Below are 23916 nucleotides of genomic sequence, written 5' to 3'. Positions count from 1 at the left end.
ATGGATTTATTTTTATTCTTTAGAAATTTAATAAATATTTTAAATTTTTCTTAGTTTTCAAATTTCTAATATGTTAAATACTAATAGATACGAGCCACATAAAGAAAAGTTCTTTGGAGTCCTCAGTAGTTGTTACAGTAATTGTTAAGAGAGTAAAGAGGTCCTGAGGCCAGAAAAGTTTGAGAACCACTGAGTTAGGCAATAGAGTACTATAGTTAAAAGCATGGGCTCTGGAATCAGCCTGTCTTGCTTTAAATTCAGACTCCATCTTTAGTAAGTATGTAATTCTGGGTAAATTACTTAAGCTCTCTAAGCTTCAGTTTTCTCATCTGAAAAATGAGAACAATAATATGAATTTCATAATTATTGAATCAAAAAATTCATGTAAACTGGCATAATGACTAATGTATAGTGAAAGTTCAAATATTTGCTAAGATAATAATAATTCTTATTCCCATTTTACAAGTACTGAATGTGAGTCTGGATTTGGAGAACCACTCTTATTTAACAGAATTTAAACTCATATAGGTGAAACAATCTCTCAGGACAAATGGATGTGGTCCAGTTGATGTTCTGTTAGGTATATAGATAGAAATTGGGCAATAATGGATCACCATGACTAGAAAATTCAGACATCTGTCACCTTGGAATTTACTTGCTCCTTTTTGGAAAGATTTATAACCCTCACAAACATAAACACAAATGAAAAATTACCTTATGTACAATAAATGGCATTTTAACTAATCCAAAGAAACTTCTGCTGAGGCATAATCATTGTACTATGCATTAGAAAATACAGTATAAGCAAATACCACCCTGCTTCTCAGACAAATAGAAGACAGCCTACATAAATGAAATCCTTAGTAGTGGCCCTTTGCCCAGACGGGGATTTTGAAGCTATAATTAACACTTTAAATTTACACTAGCAAATCAAGCTTTAAAATTAATTGCCTTCCACTTATGGGTCCTAAGGAGGTATGTAAACTTGTCAGTTTCCCCCCTCCCTCCCCACAGTTATTTGAAATCATAATCCTTAATTAGAAGATGCAAAAACATTATTAAAAGGTTGTCACACGGCACTGGAACTCATTGAATGGCTCTATCCTGACCCCACTTACTTGAAATAAATAAATACAGGAAAATTTTGTTGTAACTTCTCTTTTTAATGAGCAAGAGTTCACCAGTGCCAGAACTCCCTAGTTAGGTACTTTTGTAAGCTGCAGTACTTGCAAGTATTAAATTATTAGGTGTTTCTGAATAAATTCAAGACAGTACTCTTAGTGGTTTAGAGGTATCTAATCTTTTCTCAGCTTGTTTATTATGACCTTCACTAGTCTTAGAAATTTTAGGAAAAACTTTGATCTTTAAAATTTTAAGGTGAAAAATAATTTGTTTAATTTGTCATATTAACTTGCAAAATGTATTTACATGTACAGATGTCTATGGGTGGTGGGATTATGGGAGATTTTTCTTTTTTTCTATGCTCTTACTGATATTTTTGAAATTTTATGTAATGAATATATATGATTTTTATAGTTGGAAAAAGCTTTCTAGGAACATTAGATTTCAGCAGAGCAAGGTAGTTATCCATGCCAAGAGACAGTCTGGCTTTGGATACTGAGGCCTAAGCAGAGTGAGGAGCATGTCCATGGTTTAGGGGGGGCATCCTGGCATGAAGAGTCAGAGCTTAAATGGATAAGGATGGTAGTCTTGTCTGGGCACCTGGTGGTGGGTTTCAGAGGCCAACCAGAGTGAGAAGGGCATCCATGTGGGAGTAGGGCCTATGCAGGGTGTGGAGGGCATCCACATGGGGTAGTACCTGATGCAGAGCGTCAAAGCCTGAACAGAGTGAAGAAGGTGTCCACAGAAGAGGTGGTCTAACACCAGGAATCAGAACCCAGATGAGGTAAGGAGGGCATCCATGTGTGGGGAGCAGCTCAGAATGGGGAATTTAGAGTCCAAGCAGGGTAAGGAGGGCATCCACATGGGGGAAGTGGCAGTGGCAGCAATGAGAGATTGGTTATGTATAGGGAGATTGACCAAATTAGTCGATATATTCAGGATAATTAGAGCCAAGTTTCTTACTGTCAGTAAAGGGAGCTACAAATTATGAGAACTAAAATGAGCCCTGTGGTATTGCACTAAAACTGGAGGTTTCCATTGGGAACGTATGATTTCCAATAATCTAGATAGATACATATAGAAATAGAAATGTAAATAGGTACATACAACATGCATACTCTAACTCTACATTGTTCCAGAAAGAGGTACTCAAAAAATGATGGAAAATGGTCAGAAGGACACAGATTCCAGCTTGGAGAGGCTCCTGCTGACCAAATCTGGGCCAATTTAAGCATTAAAACAAATAAGGAAGAGCCAGGCGTGGTGGCTAGAGGTTGTAATCCCAGCTACTCGAGAGGCTAATGCCAGAGGATCACTGGAGGCCAAGCAACATAGCAAGACCCCCCCCACCCTCCCCGCCCCACTTCTAAAAAACAAATTAAAAATTAGCCGGAGGCCAGGTGCAGTGGCTCACGCCTGTAATCCTAGCACTCTGGGAGGCCGAGGCGGGTGGATCGCTCGAGGTCAGGAGTTCAAGACCAGCCTAAGCAAGAGCGAGACCCCGTCTCTACTAAAAATAGAAAGAAATTATCTGGCCAACTAAAAATATATATAGAAAAAATTAGCCGGGTATGGTGGCACATGCCTGTAGTCCCAGCTACTCGGGAGGCTGAGGCAAGAGGATCGCTTGAGCCCAGGAGTTTGAGGTTGCTGTGAGCTAGGCTGATGCCACGGCACTCACTCTAGCCTGGCAACAGAGCGAGACTCTGTCTCAAAAAAAAAAAAAAAAAAAAAAATTAGCTGGGTATGGTGGCACACACCTGTAGTTCTCGCTACTTAGAAGGCTCACTTGAGCCCAGGAGTTCAAGAATACAGTGAGCTATTATGTGTCACTGCACTAATTATATTACATTAAATAAAGCAAGAATTCATGAGTCCATACTGATATAAATAAATGAATAAATTGAAAGTTTGATAAGAAATAGGATATTCAAAAAGTTTCAAAAACATTTCCACAAAATGCTTATTAATTACAAAGAGTTTAAGTGGAATTTCACAGAGGAGAAGCCTGGAAGACATCAGTGATCAAAAAGAACATTACCTGTGAAGGGACAAATTAAAGTTATGTACCACCTGATAGGATGCGGTGAGAACACAGCACCACTTCTGTGATGTTTCTGTCAAAGATGCAAACCTGAATCAACTCATGGAGTCCCAAGTTGTAGGGCATTCTACAGAATAACTGGCCTGTAATCTATAAAGGGTAAAAGTTTTAAAAGTCAAAGAAAGATTAAGGAGTTGTTCCACATTGAGGAAGACTGAAGATCATGAACTGAATGAAACTCATGATGCTAAACTGGATTCTTCCGCAACAACTGGCTAAGCTTGATGTGGGGTCTGACAGTTATATGGCAGTAATGTGTCAATGTTAATTTCCTGATTTTGACTGTTGTATCTGGGTTATGTAGAAGAATGTCCTTGTTTGTATGATAAACTTTTAGTTTGTACTAAAAGTATTCAGGAGTGATGGGTCATCAGATTGGCAGTTTATTCTCAAATGGCTCAGGAAAAATTATTTGTATTGCATATAACTTTTAGGAAACATAATTGTTTCAAAATTTTTTAAATTATATTAAAAAATTTTTTAAAGACAAGGTCTCTCTATGTTGTCGAGGTTGGAATGCAGTGGCTTTTTATAGGTGCAGTCATAGTGTACTGTGGCCTCAAACTCAAACTCAGATTAGCTGGGTTTAGAGACAGAATCTGCCTGAGTCTGTCTGCTGAGTTGTCCATGCTGGACATAAACTCATCCTCCCGCCTCAGCCTCCCAAGTAGCTATTAATAGATCTACAAGTGCATGCCCCTGCTCCTGGCTAAAAATTATATAAAAAATTATAAATGTAAGCATTAGTCAAACTTCAAATATAAATACTATTTTTAACTAACAAGGAAGTTTTAAAGTTAAAGATCTCTTCTTACCTCCTGCCCATAATATAATTTTAAAGCATGCTGATTTATGGAAGCATTTAACTACATAGTTTGAAATTTAGATTGACCCCATAAATGTCCCTTAGGATTGGAGGAGTGAAGATTTTAGCATGCTTGCTTCATTAGTGTTTTAAAATTTGTCTTCAAATTCAAGCGATCCAAATTATTTCTTTTAATTTTATGATCTCTGTAAATGGACCACCAGATTATCAGAAATCTAAGGTTGCAATAATAATAAACTTTTATAGTTTACAAAGCAGTTCTACAACCATTATCTCATTTGATCCTAAAAGTCATATTCATTCATTGAACAAAGACAAAAAAATCATTATCTTTTCTAGTATCTGGAAATAGGCATTATGATAATTCTTTACTCATAGAGATTGAGGAAGACACTGGCTGATCACTCTTAAGTATAGGAGCCAGGATTCTAGCCCAAGTAATGTGACTGAAGTCCCAACTTAAGTCTGCTGTCTCAAACTAAGAATCCTAACCTGCCTGTGACCATGAGATCCCTCAGGACCTGTTTCTTCAGCAGCAAAATGAAAGTGTTGTACTCTGTAACACTCACGCTATGTTCCAGCTTCAAAATGCTAAAATTCATCCTGTTGATAATAGTAACAACAAAAAACATCCGGGCACAGTGGCTCACACCTGCAATCCCAGCACTTTGGGAGGCTGAGGTGGGAGGATCACTTTAGGCCAAGAGTTCAAGACCAACCTGGGCAACATAACAAGACCCCATCTCTACAAAAAATAAAAAAAATTAGCTGGGTGTGGTAGGACATGCCTGTAGTCCCAGCTACTCAGGAGGCTGAGGCAGAAGGATTGCTTTAGCCGAAGAGTTCTAGGCTCCCGTGACCTATGATCACACCACTGCACTGCAGCCTGGGTGACAGAGTGAGTCCCTGTGTCTAGGGGGAAAAAAAGTAAAGTTACTGAGAGTAACCTTAATTAGAAAAGTATATAATTTCTATGGGAAAATAATTAACTACAAAACTTTTCTGGAATATTTTTAATCATTTGAATATACAGACTTGCATATGGGTTAATTTTTCCATTCTCCTTTTTTTTCATGTTCAATTTTAGGTCCATTAATAAACAGAATTCAAGTGTGATGCTTTAGTGTGTGTGAAAAGTTTATTCATGAAGGCTTAGTCATTAACAAATCTACAGCCTATCACCTGAGATATTTTTTTTTTCTTTTGTTTGTGGTTGTTCTAAGGAATCCTGTGTCCTTTTTAATGAGGCAGACGGGTTTGGAAGAGACTTTTCCTTGTTAAATGAAGGGATCCCTGCTGCTTTCTATAGCTTGAAGCAGTCTTATGGGATACTGGCATTTACATGTTTTTCTTTTGGGGTGTGGCTGCATTATTGTTACTATAAAGTTATACTTGATTGGTCTGAATTATACAGATTAGGAGTGATATTTTTGTCTTGAAAGCACTTTTCAAAAGAGAGGAAACTTATAAAGGAGAAGGTAAGACCATCACAGTGAATGTTTAGACAATGAGACTGATTGTTTTCAAACAAATCTAATTCATTATATGCTTGGTAATGAAGACATCTTAATAATGGAGAAAGCAGCCCTATTGTCTATCTGCTTCCATTAACCAATTTATTTTGTTTAGATCAGTGGGCAGGGCACCATCTGTTACTAGAAATTTTCTTTTCATCTAGCCTGTCCCCATTAAGAGTCTTCAGTTAAATAACGTCTGCTGCCCTCTTGTTGAATTTCCATAATCACTCATTTCAGGGATATGGAGAGAAAAAGGCAGCTAGGAGGATATTGTAAATTGCACCATGCTCTCAGAAGATTTAATTTGGTCATCACCTTAGCAAGAAAAATTAGTGGGAGGAATTTATTAAATATGTGTGTTGGAGAAAAGGCTGAAGAAAGGGGAAAGTGGAGGGGGACAGAACTGATGGCGGATGAGGTAGCTTTAAGGAAATTGTTTAAAAATATTTTTTTCCTGATAGCTTTTTGGTGACTTTGTTTCCCCAAGACACCTTTTTCTAAGGCATATTTCAATTATTTAGATACAGGTAGTGGTAAGAGTCTTGTTCCATAATAGCCTACTTTCAGGACCTTGAAATATATCTTATGTACATATTGGTATATATGTACCAATATGTACATATTGGTATATATATGTTTATTTGTTTAAGTAAAGCACAATGAATATACAAATGTTATTATTATAAATGATGACACTATGACACTAAAAGAAATTTTTATGTTTATTCTACCAAAGGTCCATGACTCCAGCTCAGGCTGACTTGGAATTTCTTGAGAATGCCAAAAAGTTATCTATGTATGGAGTTGATCTTCATAAAGCAAAGGTAATGATAAATTTGGCCTTTATTAATATGCATGTATATGTATTATATGACACAGGCTTGTTATGCATGTATCACATCTGTGTCATATAATACTTGTTACCAACATCCAGGATATTTTAAAATATTCAAATCATTCTGGGGTATAAATATTCAAAATCAATCTAGGATATTTTAAAGCATTCAGAAAAGATAGTTCTTATTAAAATACTAAGTGTATCAACTGAATCAATCAAATGTATCAATTGAATTGCTCCTTAGCAATGCCACCATCAGAATAAAGTTTCATATCCAAGCCACTATAAAGGTCAAAAAACATAGCACCTAGAGAAAAAGAAATTGTATTTTCCTAACATGCAGTTACATTTGAAAATATAGAGTGGCAGCAAAGCCTGTATCACAGCCAACGTCACCTACATCAGAATCACCAAGGGTGTTTATTAAATATGCAGATCCCTGAGCTCCTCTCAGATTTATGGAATTACTTTGGAGGAGAGGCTCTAGAATCTGCAGATTAATGAGAATCCCAAATGATTCTAATTCATGCTTAAAACTAAGAACCCTTGGCCTAGGGCAGTGGTTCTCAAATTGTGATCTCTGAAATAGCAGAATTTAGCATCGCTTAGGAACTTGTTAGAAATACACATTTCAGGCCCCATCCTAGACTTACTGAATCGGAAGCTCTGGAGGTGGAGCCCAGAAATCTGTTTTAACAAGCCCTCCAGGTGTTTCTAATTCCCACTGTAGTGCATTCAGAAACCACTGGGTTAGGCCTTTGGAAACTTGGGCTTTAATCCTAGTTCAACCTAACAGAATGAATACTTACAGCAAGTCTCTTGACTTCTCATCTTCAGCTACTACAATAGGTGGGGAGGTTGAGGCGGTTTTGAGTGAAAGGGCTCAAGGGGATGATCTGACGTTCATTCGGAAGAACCTAACTAGGATGCATGATGAAGAGACTCAAAACCATTTCCAATGAGAAGCAATCAAAGGAATAGGAGTATTTAACCCATAAAAGAGAAAGTTTGGGGAAGATGTAATATCTGTCTTCATGTGTTTAAAGGAGTGATGAGTGAAGTAGAGATTTTACTGTGGCTCCAAGATATAAACCTAGAGATGGTAAAATGGAAGCTATAGGCAAATATACTGTTCATGTCAATTTGACAAATTATTTAACAGAACTGTTCAAAGATGGAATGGTCTACCTCAGTAGGTAGTGAGCTCCCCATTGCTGGAGGTATTCCAGAATAGGCAGAAGAATCACTTCATAGGAATTTGGAAAAAGACATTTAAGCATCTGGTATGTGATTGGACTAAAATGACCTTTCAGGGTTCTCCCAACCTGAATATCTGATAGTCTCTTCCTTATTTAAATTCTATTAATTCTAATAAAATTCTGTTGCATGTCAGTGGTTTCTCTTAAGAGGTTGCTCTGGATTGTTTTGGGCTGAGTACTGTAACTTCTATGAATCTTTGAAGTAGAGGGTAAGAAGATTAGTACATAAGATTAGATGTATTTCTACAACTGAAATTGTTTTGCTTCTCAATTCTTGCTGCAGGCTGGTGTCAATTCAGGAATGGATAAAGGAATCAGAAAGCATGTTCTTTTCCCAAATGTTGTACAGCAAATTGTTTCTCCAAAGCATGTCATTTAGGGAGAGATAGTTATACCCACAGGCTTTAAAAATTTAAGAGGGCATCTTCTGGGAAATTCTCAGTTACATAGTCACTGAATTGGAACTGTATATAATTTCTGCTTCTCTGTTACACTTGTACATAACACATGTAGACAGTTTCTCTGTACTCATTTTGGGAAAAAGAATAGTCAAGAAGCACTTAACTCTGGGTTTTGATTACTTAGCTAAACAAATAGTCATTTAGAGAGATTAACTTAGGTGAAATTTATTTTCCTTGTGTTATAGATGATTAATTAAAAAATTTTTTAATAAAGCTTGTTAATGTGACTTCATTTTGCCTTAATGTTCCTTCTTGGCTTAGGGATCATATTTTTAATTTAATATACATACTTAACATCAATTATTATAAGAACCTGAAATTCCCTTATGCCAAGTTTATACAGAAATAGAATCAACTCCTATACTTAACATGATTTCTGGAGAGATTGCCACTTTATCATTAAACAACAAGAATTATAATTGTGTGTGTATATTTGGTAATGTACATAAGCCGTAAGCCCTGGCCTTCAGGAAGTCATGACTGCTGATTTAAACTTAAACTGCTGATTTAATCATAATCAGGTAGATTATGATTGTTAGGCTAAGCTTTATTTTTCATTGTATGCTTTGTAAATGTTTTTGGTTGTTGATATCTTCAGATTATCTCATAATAATCAACAGTGCATTGAGCACTTTGCTCAAGACTGACATACTAACACTTTTCTTTTTCAGGACTTGGAGGGAGTGGATATCATCCTAGGTGTCTGCTCTAGTGGCCTTCTGGTTTACAAAGATAAGCTGAGAATTAACCGTTTTCCTTGGCCCAAAGTGCTGAAGATTTCTTACAAACGTAGCAGCTTTTTCATCAAGATTCGGCCTGGAGAGGTACAGAGTTCGTGTTTTTTGCCTCCCAAACCAGACACAAATCATGTCTAAAACACCTCTTCATTCCTGTTTTTTTTTTTTTGTTGTTATGTCATCTAAGAAGTTTCTCTGTAGCTACTTATTCAGGGGCTGATGATTCTGGTTTCTAAATTGATATTTCTTCTCTTCCTTACTACTGGTTTTCTGAACATTTCTCTCCCTGTTAGTAAATATACCACGGCCAAAAGGGAAACTTGGATTGATAAACTTCTTTCTTGTTTACTACAGACAGAAAGTTGTTGGACAAATATTTTTTAATTGAGTAGCATGAGATTTTAAAATTATTTGTTGGTCTAAGTTACTTATGTTTTACACCACCAATTCATATAATTAAAATTTATTTGTATGCATACCTGTAGTGGTTATAGAGAATGTCACGTTCTCTAGGGTCAAGTTCCAGATTTTTAAGAGTTGGATGTTCAACTTTGTGCCAGTTAACTCAGTTAGTTGGTGGTCAAGTTTTAGGATATACTAATGCTGGCCAAATTTAACTTTTATATTGAAGAGCCATTATGGTGCAGCAGAAAATTAAATAGGAATTAAATTTAAAAAAAAGTTTTGGCTCCTTAACTGCCACTTACTAAGCAGAAGACTCTAGAAAAATCTAAGGCTCAGCTTCCTTATCATTCAAGCATGATAATACCTTCTCTGTCACAGTTATTTGAAGATCAAATGAGAAGTCAACTGTAAAAGCTCTAAACAAAAAAGGACCATTCTCATGTAAGATGGCTTTTTGTGTGTGTACATATCACCATCTACTGGTGAAAAATCGCTCATTATTTGAGCCTGGAAATTCTGGACATGCAGCCCTAAAAATCTTGGATGGGGATTATCATTGGAGCATTTATTTTGTACCATAATTATTTACCTGTGCCTAGCACAGAGCAATCAATATCTTCCCACAGAGTTTCAAATCCAAGAGTTATTCAGTCAACAAATATATATTGAGAACTTTCCTTGTGCCAGACACTACTCTAGGGGCTAGAGATATAATAGTGAATAAGAATTCCATCCTTGAAGAATCTTACATTTTAATGTGGGAAGGCAGTTAAAAATATATATACACATACACAAACAGTAATAAATATGATAGTGAGAAGTCCTTAGCTTTTTTGGATGTCAGCTATATAACATATACTAAAAATGCAGAATTCTTATTTAAGAAAACAGTCAGGAACAACAGTAGGATTTTGAGAAGTAGAATATTATGACTACAGTAGATGATTTAGAAGTAGCGTGGTATAGTGGAGAGGGTGAAATTCTGGTTTTGCCATTTCATAGCTGTGAGACTGAACAAATAACTTTTCTGACCTCAGTTTCTTCATGTGTAAAAATACAGATGATACTATCTAATCATAGTGTTACTGGCAGTAATAGGCACTGGAAATAAATGTCAGTTTCCCTTCCATCTTATAAAATATGTTTGAAGTAGAAACAAAGAGTCAAGAGACCAACAGGACAGTGTCTCTAGTAGCCTTGGCAGGATATGGTTTGCTTAAGTCAAAGAGGTATGTAGATAAATTAATGATCAATTAAAAGAAAAAGAGAAAACATGTAATAAATCAAGAATCTGGGCCGAGCGCGGTGGCTCACGCCTGTAATCCTAGCCCTCTGGGAGGCCGAGGCGGGTGGATCGCTCGAGGTCAGGAGTTCGAGACCAGCCTGACCAAGAGTGAGACCCCTGTCTCTACTAAAAATAGAAATAAATTATCTGGCCAACTAAAAATATATATACAAAAAATTAGCTGGGCATGGTGGCACATGCCTGTACTCCTAGCTACTCAGGAGGCTGAGGCAGTAGGATCGCTTAAGTCCAGGAGTTTGAGGTTGCTGTGAGCTAGGCTGATGCCACGGCACTCACTCTAGCCAGGGCAACAGAGCGAGACTCTGTCTCAAAAAAAAAAAAAAAAAAAGAATCTATTGTATACCATGGTAACTATAGTTAGTAACAGTGTATATTATTCTAGAAATTGCTAAAAGAGTAGATTTTAAGTGTTCTCACCACAATTAAATGATAAGTGTGTGAGGTAATGCATGTCAATTTAGCTTGATTTAGCCATTGCACAATGTATACATATTTCACAGCAACATGTTATAGATGATAAATATATATAATTTTTATTTTTCAATTTAAAAAATTAATTTTTAAAAATCTGGCTTGATCCAAAATCCTTAGCTCCTATTACCAATTGCTATTGCATAATAATGTTGATTGGTTAGAGAAATCATGGATATCCCATTCCCTGATCATTGAGTAGACTGTATTCCAAATGCAGATAGTGACTAAGGAAAAGCAATGTCTGGACAATCAAAAGGTAACTTAATTATGTCACAGAAAAATGTGCTCTGTGTGTGTGTGTTTTATGAATAAAAATAAGATGCTTAAATGATACGAGATGCATTCCCTGGCTTCCCTGCTTTGGGAAAAGCTACCCTCAGTAAGGGAATTTCTTTTGGTAAGTAGGAAAAAATTTCAAATGATATTTTATGTCCTTAAATTATAACAATGGCTTTTTTTGTGGCACCATATTTCTCTGGTACTGTATCACTATAATCAGATAATACTTCATGTTCTACGTTTACTTGTGTTTTTATAGCAAGAACAGTATGAAAGTACCATTGGATTCAAACTTCCCAGTTACCGAGCAGCTAAGAAATTATGGAAAGTCTGTGTAGAACATCACACATTTTTCAGGTTTGTTCTCACTTAAGTATTTTTCAAGGATAAATTATTTATGCATGTTTCTATTTTTAGCCTGCTATTGAAATTCCCTTCTTTGTATGACTGGCATTCTTTTATTTAGCTCAGGTGAGATCATCTTAAACAAGACAAAATGAGTTCAGTTCTCCCTCTTTGGGTTGAAAAGTATGCCTCAACATTTCCAAAGCACCTTTCTGGGTATGGTAGAAGGAAAAGTAAGGAATGGGAAACTGTGTTTACTAGGGGCTCTGTGATTGCCCTAACTGTAGCTAAAATCTATTCTATTAAGGGGAGCTACCCTTGCTTGCATCCACATGGAATTTCTCTAAGCAGTGCTTAACTACTTTCTGATGAGCTTTTATTCTAGAAGATTAAAGATGTGAAGCTGATTGTTATCTTGGCTCTATCAACTCCAGAAAGGGAGCGCACAGAATCATCTTTGAAGCCCAATTTTACCAGATAGTCAGAAGAGATAAGAAATTATCATTTCCTCTACCTCAAGAGGCCATATTATTAGCCCCTGGAATGCATTTACTGAGCATTTTTTTTTCCTTTGGAGACAGGGTCTCCCTCTGTTGCCCAGGGTAGAGTGCAGTGGCATCACGATAGCTCACTGCAACCTCAAAACTCGTGGGCTCAAATGATCCTCCTATCTCAGCCTCCCAAGTAGCTGGGACTACTGGCGTGTGCCACCACACCCGCTATTAATAATTTTTCTATTTTTTGTAGAGACAGGGTGTCAATATGTTGCTAAGGCTGGTCCTGAACTCCTGACCTCAAGTGATCTTCCTGCCTCGACCTCCCAGAATGCTAGGATTACACACGTGAGCCACTGCACCTGGCCTACTAAGCATTTTCTGTGTGCTGACCCTTCATGTAGGCACTGTGCTAGGCCTTGGGAATATACCATAAGATAGTTCTCAGTCTCTGCCCTGATGGAACATATGATCAGCAGAGAAGACAGATCTTAGATGAGTAATTACTTGTGTTGAAAGGAGAGCCAGCTATTTATTGTCAGTATTGTCAGTTTGTCTTTTTAAGAAAATTTCTTTGCTTTGTTGTTATTGTTGTTTTATTTTGTTTTGTTTTTAAGAGGTGGGGTCTTGCTCTGTCCCCCAGGCTTATCTTTTTTTTTTTTAATCTGGAAATCATCACAAAAGAAAATTTCTTTATTCTGGAAAATTTCATACGTAGCAACAGTAATGAACTCCACTTGCACCTGTCACTCTGCTTCAATAATCACCACCCCAAGGCCAAACTCCTTTTATCTATATCCTCACCTACCCCTTCCCCTACTTGCCAGATTTTTTTGAAGCAAATCCTAGGCCTTATGTCATTTCATTCATAAATAAACTTGATTCTTTATAAATAGCTCTCGACAGAGAGAGAAAGAAATAACTCTGATATGTTTTCCTTGTATTTGTGTTTTCATATCATACTCAGCACTATAGCACAGTGGACAGGAAGAGAAGTCAAGGAAAATCATATTTCAGTTCTAATTTCTTTTTTTTTTTTTTTTTTTGAGACAGAGTCTCACTTTGTTGCCCGAGCTAGAGTGAGTGCCGTGGCGTCAGCCTAGCTCACAGTAACCTCAAACTCCTGGGCTTAAGTGATCCTACTTCCTCAGTCTCCCGAGTAGCTGGGACTACAGGCATGCGCCACCATGCCCGGCTAATTTTTTTGTATATATATTTTTAGTTGGCCAGATAATTTCTTTCTATTTTTAGTAGAGACGGGGTCTCACTCTTGCTCAGGCTGGTCTCGAACTCCTGACCTCGAGTGATCCACCCGCCTCGGCCTCCCAGAGCTAGGATTACAGGCGTGAGCCACCGCGCCCGGCCCTAATTTCAAAATAAAACATGAGGGTACACTTTACCCCCAATTAGAGAATCTTGATTATTGGCATTAACACATTTCTTTATGCTTTCGTCATCCTCTTCTTTAAAATCAAACCAAGAAAGTAGAGTTTTTTAAAAAGACAAAGAATGAAAAAGAATGATTTTGAATTTTTAGTATCTATAGTATAGGTTTCAGCTGCAGCCAATGTATTTATTTGTAGGATAGCATATTTAAATCCATTGCATCAAAATAAGATGACATATTAATATTAAAATGTAATGCTTCACTGCATAAGAGAAAGTATGTGTTTGCTGAATTAAAATTAACTATCCCAAAGGGGAAAAAATACCCCCTTTTTGGTAGTATTTGGCATAGCAATTTATGTATCTTTCAACAAACATTTATTGGGTGCCAAATTCATGCCAGGCACTATGCCAGAAGCAAAAACACAAAGATGAATAAGTCATGGTCTTTATTCTTTACCCTTAGAAAATTCATGGTCTCATAGAGACCACCACATAAATAGTTTGTTTCAATTCAATGTAGTAATTGCCATGACAAAAGAGTACATGGGGTACCACACAGAAAAAAGATGGGGTTCCTAACTGGGTTGAAAATATGCCAAGTACCCAATTAGGTTACCAGGTATTAATTGATTTTTGAGTGCATTTGACAAAATTGTCATTTTAGTAGAGTGGAAAAAGAGCTCTGGGCTTGGACTTTATTACTGCCCAGTCTCTCAACAGCTGTGGAACTTAAGCAATTAATTTTTTTGAGGCTTAGTTTTCCTGTATCTATAAAATTATGAAAACATTACAAAGATATAGTGAAAATACTGCAGTGCCATAAAAGGATTTTGAAAACTGTAAGGCCCTATTTATAGGGATATAAGATGATATTATCAATATAGGTCCCAACTACATTATACTGGTTGCTTTGAGAAATGACATAGAACTAAAATAATGATTGCTTGATTGGAAACTTCTTAGTAACTATAAGGAAACCATAGGAATTGTGAAACAGTTTTTATTGTTGACTTTGTCTTTACTCTTATAGTCTCAGAATGAGAGAATATATGATTATTATGTTTTTTTTCCCCAGACTGACATCTACTGACACCATTCCCAAAAGTAAATTTCTTGCACTGGGATCCAAATTTCGATACAGTGGCCGGACCCAAGCTCAGACTAGACAAGCTAGTGCTCTCATTGACAGGCCTGCCCCACACTTTGAACGTACAGCAAGCAAACGGGCATCTCGGAGCCTTGACGGAGGTTTGTATTGAATATTAATGATTTTTTGTCATCATAATTCATTGGGGAAGACAAAGGAAGTACAGTTATCTATAAGAAAACCAAATTAAAGAATACCAGTGGTACAATAAAAGGAATCTTACTAATTTTCTAATTTAGTAGAGTCATCTTGAGAAAAGGAGAATAGAGGTTCAGAAAGAGTAATGACTAGATCAGGGTTCTACTGCTAGGTAGTGGTGGATCAAATATGCTTGAATTGGAATTATAAATCTAAATCTATCAGAATCTCTACCACAGAGTGAAAACTTAATGTAGTATGCAGCATTTTTAAGTAGTTATTTTTCTAGTAGGAAAGAGGAAAAGAGTCTGTCGTACTACAACACTCATTTAAAAAGAAGTTTAGATCGGTTGTCATGTGGCAATTATTATTATTTTTTTTAGAGACAGGGTCTTGCTCTGTTGTCCAGGCTAGAGTGCAGTGGTGCCATCATAGGTCACTGCAACCTCAAACTCCTGGGCTCAAGAGATCCTCCACCTCAGCCTCTCATAGGAATATACGTGTGCTCCACCATGCCTGGCTACACATGGCAATTATAGACAGAAAAATCAATCCCATTATTGGAGTCTCCAAATGTTGTTTAAATAAAATAGGGAGGAAATAAACAAATTTCATGATTATATATACTGACAGAAGATCTATCTAATTTATGCTGCTGGTTCTTCAGTTCTACATTTAGTTTTAAGCATTTGAGACCGTTACTGAAATGAAGTCATAACTGACATTTCAGTTCATTATGCCACTAAAAAAAGGTGGCTATTAAATAAGAGTTCAGAAGGTAGCAACCAAAATAGGGTATTACTGGTTATATTTATTAAGGACTTATCAGTGCACAACCCTGTGCTATCAATTGTAAAAGCAATGTACATGTTATTATGTGTATGTGTAGCATAAAGGTTTGGAGGATATCATAATACTCATCATAGTGGAAGAAATAGGGCATTATGGGAGCATATGTTAGAAACACCTAACATAGTTTAGAGGAATCAGGAATGGGTCAGCTAGGGAAGGGATCACCCAAGCAGAAGGACTTTTGTGCTTTTATACTGTGAGTCATGCTTCTTTTTTTGGTGTTTTTCTACTCCTGAGTTTGAAGGGGCTGTTTTAATAGTAACAGTAGCCGGGTGCGGTGGCTCACGCCTGTAATCCTAGCACTCTGGGAGGCCAAAGAGGGTGGATCGCTCGAGGTCAGCAGTTTGAGACCAGCCTGACCGAGACCCTGTCTCTACTAAAAATAGAAATAAATTATCTGGACAACTAAAAGTATATATAGAAAAAATTAGCCGGGCATGTTGGCGCATGCCTGTAGTCCCAGCTACTCGGGAGGCTGAGGCGGTAGGATCGCTTAAGCCCAGGCATTTGAGGTTGCTGTGAGCTAGGCTGACGCCACGACACTCACTCTAGCCTGGGCAACAAAGTGAGACTCTGTCTCAAAAAAAAAAAAGTAACAGTACAAGGCACATTGAATGCTTTGTTTTATTTAATCTTTATGAAAACATTATGAATTAGGCTCAGGGATTAAACAACTTTTCTTAAGATATGACAGGTGGCAAATGGAAGTACTAAGATTGGAATTCAGGTTGGTTTAACTCCAGAACCTATATTCTTTTGGATACTTATTTATTACTTTGTTCAATAATTTATTTTATACTTCCTATAGGCCAGGTGTTGTTGTGGTCGCTGGAGGTACAGCCGTGAATCCACAAACATGGTCTCTGCCTTCATGGAGAGCTTATATTCTATAAGTTGAATCAGAAAAGAATAAAACAACATAATTTTAGATAGTGATGAGTACTGTGAAGAAAATAAAACAGGGTAATGGGATATAGAGTGTCTGGAGACAGGGGAAATTAAGGAGCTATTTCAGATTGGGTGATACAATCTAAATTTAGAAGGTTCTTCTGAGGAGCTTCATTTGAATTAAGACCTGAATTATGAGAAGGAACCAGCCATCCCAAAATCTGGGGGAGGAGCATTCCAGAAGGAGGAGTAGCGAGTACAAAGTCCTGAAGGTAGGAATGAGATTGCCATGTGTCTAGATCAGTGCTGTCCCGTAGAACTTTTTGTGCTGATGGAAATCTTTCATTTTGGATAAGTTAAGTTTGAGGTATAGTCACTCAATCTTCATGTCTTTGCTGTAATCATATAACATCATCAGGCATCTTTCTCCTTGTCAAGTAAATCACTGTACCTCTAGTTTACCTTAGGTGTAGGGAGCTATTTTTTTAATCTCCATTCTTCAGTTGAGGAAGCTGAGGTTGGAAAGCTTAAGTGACTTGTTCAACATCTCACAGATCATAAGTTGCAAAGCTAGGACAAAAATCCAGGTCTATCTGATACCATATCCCATGGCTTTTTCCACTAAGTGAAGTTTCATAGTTATATAGATACTATATCAGATGTCTTGTTTCTTTCTGGTAGCAAAAATAACTGAAGACTCAACACCTATGAAAAGAAAGAAAACAAAAATAACCAAAGATTCAAGTGTTAATGAGCTTTGGTGCCTTGAACAAGTTGGATAGCTTTCCTTATAGAAATCACATCTTGACTGCCTCTATTTTTTTAGCTATAGAAACCTCACAATTCAATTCAAGACTTTAAAAAATCTTGAAGTCTCTGTTTACTGACCAGTTAATATTAAGTTATATAGTATGTTCTTATGGGGAAAAAAATCTCCAAAAACTTCAAGATGCTATAGTAATGCTATAGTAATGCTTAAGATTCCCAAAACAAAGCATGTAAGATGATTCTAAAGGAAGATAGTTATAGCTTTGATGGCTTTACCATTAGTATCAAACAGTTTTGGGACTTGGAAGAAAATTTTTTTAATTGTTTATTCCAGCTACCTAATTTTATAGTGGAGCCTGAAGCCTAGAAAAGTAATTTGTTGAAGTTAACATTGTTAGTACAAATTTAGGACAGAATCCACATTTTTGGTGCCCAGATCAATCCTTTTTTTGGTTGATATATTCCATGGCAACTCCTTTGTATCTTTACATTTTGAAAATTGTTTTAAGATACGTGATCTTAACTGGTCCTGGTAATTAATTATCACAGTACTTGCTACATTGTAAGTATTTAAAAAATAAATAATGAAAATAAGATGATTGTTTTTCCTACTTAGTTGAATGTGAACAGAATTTTATGTCCCAGACTTTCTATGTGATATTTTAAATGTATTAAAAGTTCCTAAAATACAGAAAAAAAAGAAGTTCCTAATGCAACTGTTGTCCCTCTCTTTAACTTCCTCTACCTGAAAGAAAAGTACATTAAAAATGTTTTTTCAGATCTTCACTCAAATCCTGATGACTAATAAAGTTGAGTATCTTTTCATAGTTTATAGGCCATGTGCATATCAGCATATCATTTTTTCTAAAGTTTAAATCATTTGGTCATATTTCTATTGGGTTGTCTTGTCTTATTAACTTGTTTTTTATATATTCTGAATGTGAATCTTTTGTCAGCTGTACATACTGCAAATATATTCTGACACTATGTGGCTTGCTTTTTCATTGTCTTAATAGATGTCTTTTAACAACTAGAAGTTCTAAATTTTAACATAGTCCAATTTATCAATTTTTTTGATTATCATGAGGAATTTTTGTATCCTGTTTAAGAAATCTTTGCCTGCTCATGGTCATGAAGATATTCTCCAGTGTTTTCTTCTTATTGTTTGTCTTTCATGTGTAGATCAATAATACATATGGAATTTATTTTCCTATGTGAAATAGAGGTCAAAGTTATTAATAATTTGTTTTTATGTGTATATTCAGTCAACTCAGCATCTAAATTGAAAATATCATTCTTTCTCCATTGCATTCCACTGTCATCTTTGTTATAGATCAAGTGACCATAAATTTGGGAGTTTATTCCTTCATAGTCTCTCCAGTCTTTATATTGATCTTTTTGTCTATCATTGTGCCAATACTATACTATCTTAATTATTCTAGCTTTATAATAAGTCTTTATCTGATATTATAAGTTCTCCAACTATATTTGTTAAGATTATCTTGGGTATTCTTAGCCCTTGGCTTTTTCTTATGTATTTTAGAATCAGATTTTCAATTTTCACAAAAAAAGTTTTAGTAGTTTCATTGGGATTGAGTTGACTATATAGATCAGTTTGGAAAGAATTAGTATTATTATAATATTGAGTCTTCTGATCCACAAACATGTTATATCCCTCCTTTTATTTGGATCTTCTTTAGTTTCTGTCAATGATGTTTTATGATTTTTGGTGTAGAAAACTTGTGTATCTTTCATTAGATTTATTCTTAGGTATTTGATGTCTTTTGCTATTTTAAGTGGTATCTCTTAAATTTTTAATTTTCTGTTTGTTTTGATACATAGAAATACAATTGATTTTTCTAGTGTGACCTTGTATTCAACGATCTTTCAAAAAAAATCCTTTATTAATTTTAATGGTTCACCTGTGGATTATTTTGGGTATATAATAGTTTGTACCTAACATCAACTAAAAAAATAATAATAGTTGTATTTCTTCCCTCCCAACTTATACTTTTTTTTGAGACAGAGTCTCACTCTCTTGCCTGGGCTAGAGTGCCCTGTGGTCAGCCTGGCTCACAGCAACCTCAAACTCCTGGGCTCAAGCAATCCTCCTGCCTCAGCCTCCTGGGTAGCTGGACTACAGGCATGTGCCACCATGCCCGGCTAATTTTTTCTATTTTTAGTTGTTTGGCTAATTTCTTTCTCTTTTTAGTAGAGACGGGGTCTCTCTCGCTCTTGCTCAGGCTGGTCTTGAACTCCTGGCCTCAAGCAATCCTCCCGCCTTGGCCTCCCAGAGTGCTAGGATTACAGGCGTGAGCCACCGCATCTGGCCCCAACTCATACTTTTAATTAGTTGCTTTGTTGCTGTAGAACATCCAATGTAATGCTGAATAAAAGTGTTAATAATTAACTATCCTTGTCTCACTCCCAATCTCAGGAAGAAAGCTTCATCTTACAAGTATGATGTTTGCTCTAGGTTTTGTGTGGCTACCCTTTATCAAATAAGGAAGTTTTCTTTATTCCTGGTATCCTAAGAATTTTTGTTATGAATTAGTGTTGACTTTTATCAAATGCTTTTTACTTCATCAATTGATATAATAATATAATTTTCTCCTTTTTATGTTATGTGGTAGATTACTTTGATTTGACTTTCAGTTTTTAAACCAACAGAGAATATTTGGAGTAAACTTAATTTCATCATAATATACTTTTCTTCTTACATCATTTTAGGATTTTTGCAGCTATTTTCATCAGAGAGATGGGCCTATAATTTTCCTTTTCTGTGCTGCTGTAGTCAGGTTTTAGTATCAAGTTTATGCTGACCTCATAAAGGAAGTTGAGAAGAATTCCTTTTTCTGTTCTCTGGCAGAATTTGTATAAGATTGGTGCTATTTCTTCCTTAATGTTTGGAAGCATTCACCAGTGAAGCCATCTGATCCTAGTAATGTTTTTGTGGGAGGGTTCTTTACTTATGGATTCAATGTCTGTAAAGATTTTCTAGTTCTTGTTTCAGTTTTGGTAAGTTGTTTTTTTCTAGGAAATGTACATCTCATCTAAATTTTCAAATTTATTGACATAAAGTTGGGTATCTTTTTAGTATCTGTAAGACCTATAGTAGTGTCCCCTTTTGCATTCCTGACATTGGTAAGTTGTGCCTGTTTTTTTTTTTTTTTTTTTTTTTTTTTGAGCAGTCTTGCTTGGGAGATATTAATTGTATTAATCTTTTCTTTTTTCTTTTTTATTTTTCATTATAAATTCACAGTTTATAATTATATACATTTATGGGGTACAAAGTGATGTTATTAACTTTTGGTTTTATTGTTTTTGCCTATTATATATTTTTTAGTTTAATCATGCCAGCTCATATCTCTGTTATTTTCTTTATACTTTCATTGAGCTGGGCTTTTTTAAATTTCTTGAAATGGATACTCATTGATGTTCATTATGTCTTACAACCTAACCTTAGAATTTTAGTGACTTGCCTGAGGGGACACATAGCTAATTGAACAGAACCAGAAGTGGAATCCAGGACTCTTCTCCCAGACCCATGCTTTTTGCTCTTCATCATGGTGACTTCCTTTTTATAGAAAGGGTAGAATAAAAGTTAATAGTCAATATGTATTGAGCACTTAGTATGTTCCAGGCACTGTTCTTTTTACATATCTTTGAAGCATCTGAATTGCACGCACCTAAACTGATCAGAACAAAAAAATTTTTTTGTAGTTCTGTTTTTAAATGTCTTCCTTTTCTCTGTATGCTTTCTTCTCAGTATAAGAGCTAGAAACTGGAAAATGTCAATGGAAATATTTCTCCCTCCTTTTCTTAGATCCTTCACCATCCTCCTTAAAAGAGACTTTCCTCCATTGAGTCTCCCCTCCCTTTTTAAAAAATTAATGTAACCCTCTATGATAGAGAGGGTGTTATTAGGGAAACTTTTGCAAGAATTGCATTATAAGGGACCTTGCTTTAATGATACAAATGAGCATTCCCTTTCTCTTCTGCTCAGAGCATCTGCTTCACCAGCTGGAGAACCAAAATTGAGTCAGATCCCAGTTTTATGACAGATGCAAGTCACAAGGATAGCTAATAATTATGACAAGGATTATTCAGCTCTTAATTTTGTTGTATTTTTGGCTTTTCAAACCATTTCCATGTTTTCCCATTTAATACTAACAACTTATTGAACCAGAAGAAACATTTAGGAATTCTTATTTTACTCATGAGGAACCTATAGCACAAAAAAAAAAGTTATACAACTTACTAGGGTCACACAACCAGGTAGTTCATCCATTCGCTGAGTAGTGATTGCAGTGATTCTTGCCAGGAGAGTATATCCTTGTCATCTTTGGAGCTTTGAAACAAAACATATGCCCAAGCCTCAGTCTTGGATAGTTCATCTAACTAAGATGGACCTGAGAACCATCTGGGTTTTTTTGTTTTTCACAATCCACAGATGATTCCTGTGGTCCCTCTGATAATGGAACCACTGTATCGCACCTGTACCATACTAGCAGAAATTGTGCTAATAAGTAACAGCTAGAAGTTAAGTTTCCCTTTACTCAGTCTGATGGTTTTGAATTTTATTCTTTAATGCTCTAGTATATAACTAAGTTTCTATTGTCAGCCAAGAGCAATATAACACTGAAGTTAATATGAGTATCACCACCAGCATTTTTCTGTGTCTAGACCTTCAGAAGTGGGAGAAACTGCCAGGTGCGGTGGTTCACGCCTATAATCCCACCACTTTGGGAGGCTGAAGTGGGTGGATGGCTTGAGGCCAGGAGTTTAAGACCAACCTGGACAACATAGTGAGACCCCATCTCTACAAAAACTAAAAAGAAAAGTAGCCCAGTGTGGTGGCGTGCACCTGTAGTCCCAGCTACTCAGGAGGCTGAGGCAGGAGGAGGAAGATCACTTGAGCCCAGGAGTTTGAGGTTGCAGTGAGCTATGATGATGCTACTATACTGTAGCCCAGGCAACAGGGCAAAACCCTGTCTCAAAGAAAAAAAAAAAGAAGGAAATGAGAGATACTGAATTTTTAAAGTTAAGTGTTCTCTGTATATGCACAAAATCTTGTAATAGCTAACAAATGAATTAATAAAACTGAAGAGCCAAAAATCTTAAAAAGTATTCACTACCCCAACACTGTAAATATACTAAATGCATTGACTTATATACTTTAAATCAGTGAATTGTATAGTATGTGAATTATATCTCAATAAAGCTATTTAAAAAAATACATGATCACTACCATGATATTCTATTGTGATCCACAGTTTGCAGTTTCCTTATTGAGAAAATGAAAGAAATTTGCCTCTCTCTAGGGCTCCCAAATAATATCTTTCATTTGAATTTCATATCAGTGTGTGCATAATTTTTCTTTTCTTTTCTTTTCTCTTCTTTTCTTTTCTTTTCTTTTCTTTTTTTTTTTTTGAGACAGTGTTGCTCTGTCACCCGGGCTAGAGTGCCATGGTGTCAGACTAGCTCACAGCAACCTCAAACTCCTGGGCTTAAGCAATCCTCCTGCCTCAGCCTCCTGAGTAGCTGGAACTACAGGTGTATAACACCATGCCCAGCTAATTTTTTCTGTTTAGAGACGGCGTCTCACTCTTGCTCAGGCTGGTCTCAAACTCCTGGGCTCAAGTGATCCTCCCACCTTGGCCTCCCAAAGTGCTAGGATTACAGGAGTGAGCCACTGAGCCCAGCCAATGTGTCCATAATTAATTTTTGCCCAGCATACTCTTGAAATAATGTTAACCCATAACAAAAGAAATATAAGGACTTAGGTATGACATTAAAAGTTATTAATATTTATATTTTATAAAATATTTTTATATCCATTGAGTATCCCTTCCCCAACTATCCTATAGAGTTAGTATCTTCCACATTTTAGAAATGATGAAACTAGGCCCGGCGTGGTGGCTCATGCCTGTAATCCTAACACTCTGGGAGGCTGAGGTGGGAGGATCACTTGAGGCCAGGAATTCAGTACCAGCCTGAGGAAGAGCAAGACCCTGTCTCTACTAAAAACAGAAAGAAATTAGCTGAAAAACTAAAAATATATAGAAAAAATTAGCCAGGTGTGGTGGCACATGCCTGTAGTTCCAGGTACTTGGGAGGCTGAGGCAGGAGGATTGCTTGAGCCCAGGAGTTTGAGGTTGCTGTGAGCTAGGGTGACGCCATGGCACTCTAGCCTGGGCAAAAGAGTGAGACTGTGTCTCTAAAAAAAAAAAGAAATGATGAAACTAAAGTTTGTAAGATTAAGCTCTGTGCCCTAGGTCACACTACGGTGTGTGGCTAAAGTGAGCTTGGGCCAAAGACTCGTTATTTGGCTTTTGCCTCTGTTCCACACTGCCTTTCACAATCAGGACTTTTCATTGTAATGTTATTATTTTTCCCATCTCTGAACTCTGTTTCCGCCTCTGTTTCTAAGTCAGTTTCCATACTTATCCATACTTTTTCACGTACAGTACAGATTGCCAAGGCTAGGAATGCTAAAGACATAAATCATTTGGCTCTGCAATATTAGTATTGGATTAAAACCAAAGACAAGTGGCAAAATAACAC

The 23916-nt window shown here is 36.4% G+C and overlaps 1 protein-coding gene across 1 annotated transcript in view; it reads left to right on the top strand.

Annotated features, from left to right (window-relative positions):
• The window catches only part of EPB41 (erythrocyte membrane protein band 4.1), a 115019-nt gene that overhangs the window by 38235 nt on the left and 52868 nt on the right, over positions 1–23916 (top strand). Inside the window, exons 7-10 of the mRNA XM_045545739.1 lie at positions 6306–6393; positions 8799–8951; positions 11588–11685; positions 14632–14804. Coding sequence (XP_045401695.1) covers positions 6306–6393; positions 8799–8951; positions 11588–11685; positions 14632–14804 — 512 coding nt within the window. The remainder of the gene's footprint in view (positions 1–6305; positions 6394–8798; positions 8952–11587; positions 11686–14631; positions 14805–23916) is intronic.

This window comes from Lemur catta, chromosome 3 (assembly GCF_020740605.2).
Source record: "Lemur catta isolate mLemCat1 chromosome 3, mLemCat1.pri, whole genome shotgun sequence".
In the NCBI taxonomy this organism is placed as follows: Eukaryota; Metazoa; Chordata; class Mammalia; order Primates; family Lemuridae; genus Lemur; species Lemur catta.
The sequence above is the reverse complement of the archived record's forward strand: the minus strand, read 5'-3'. Positions and strand labels throughout refer to the sequence as shown.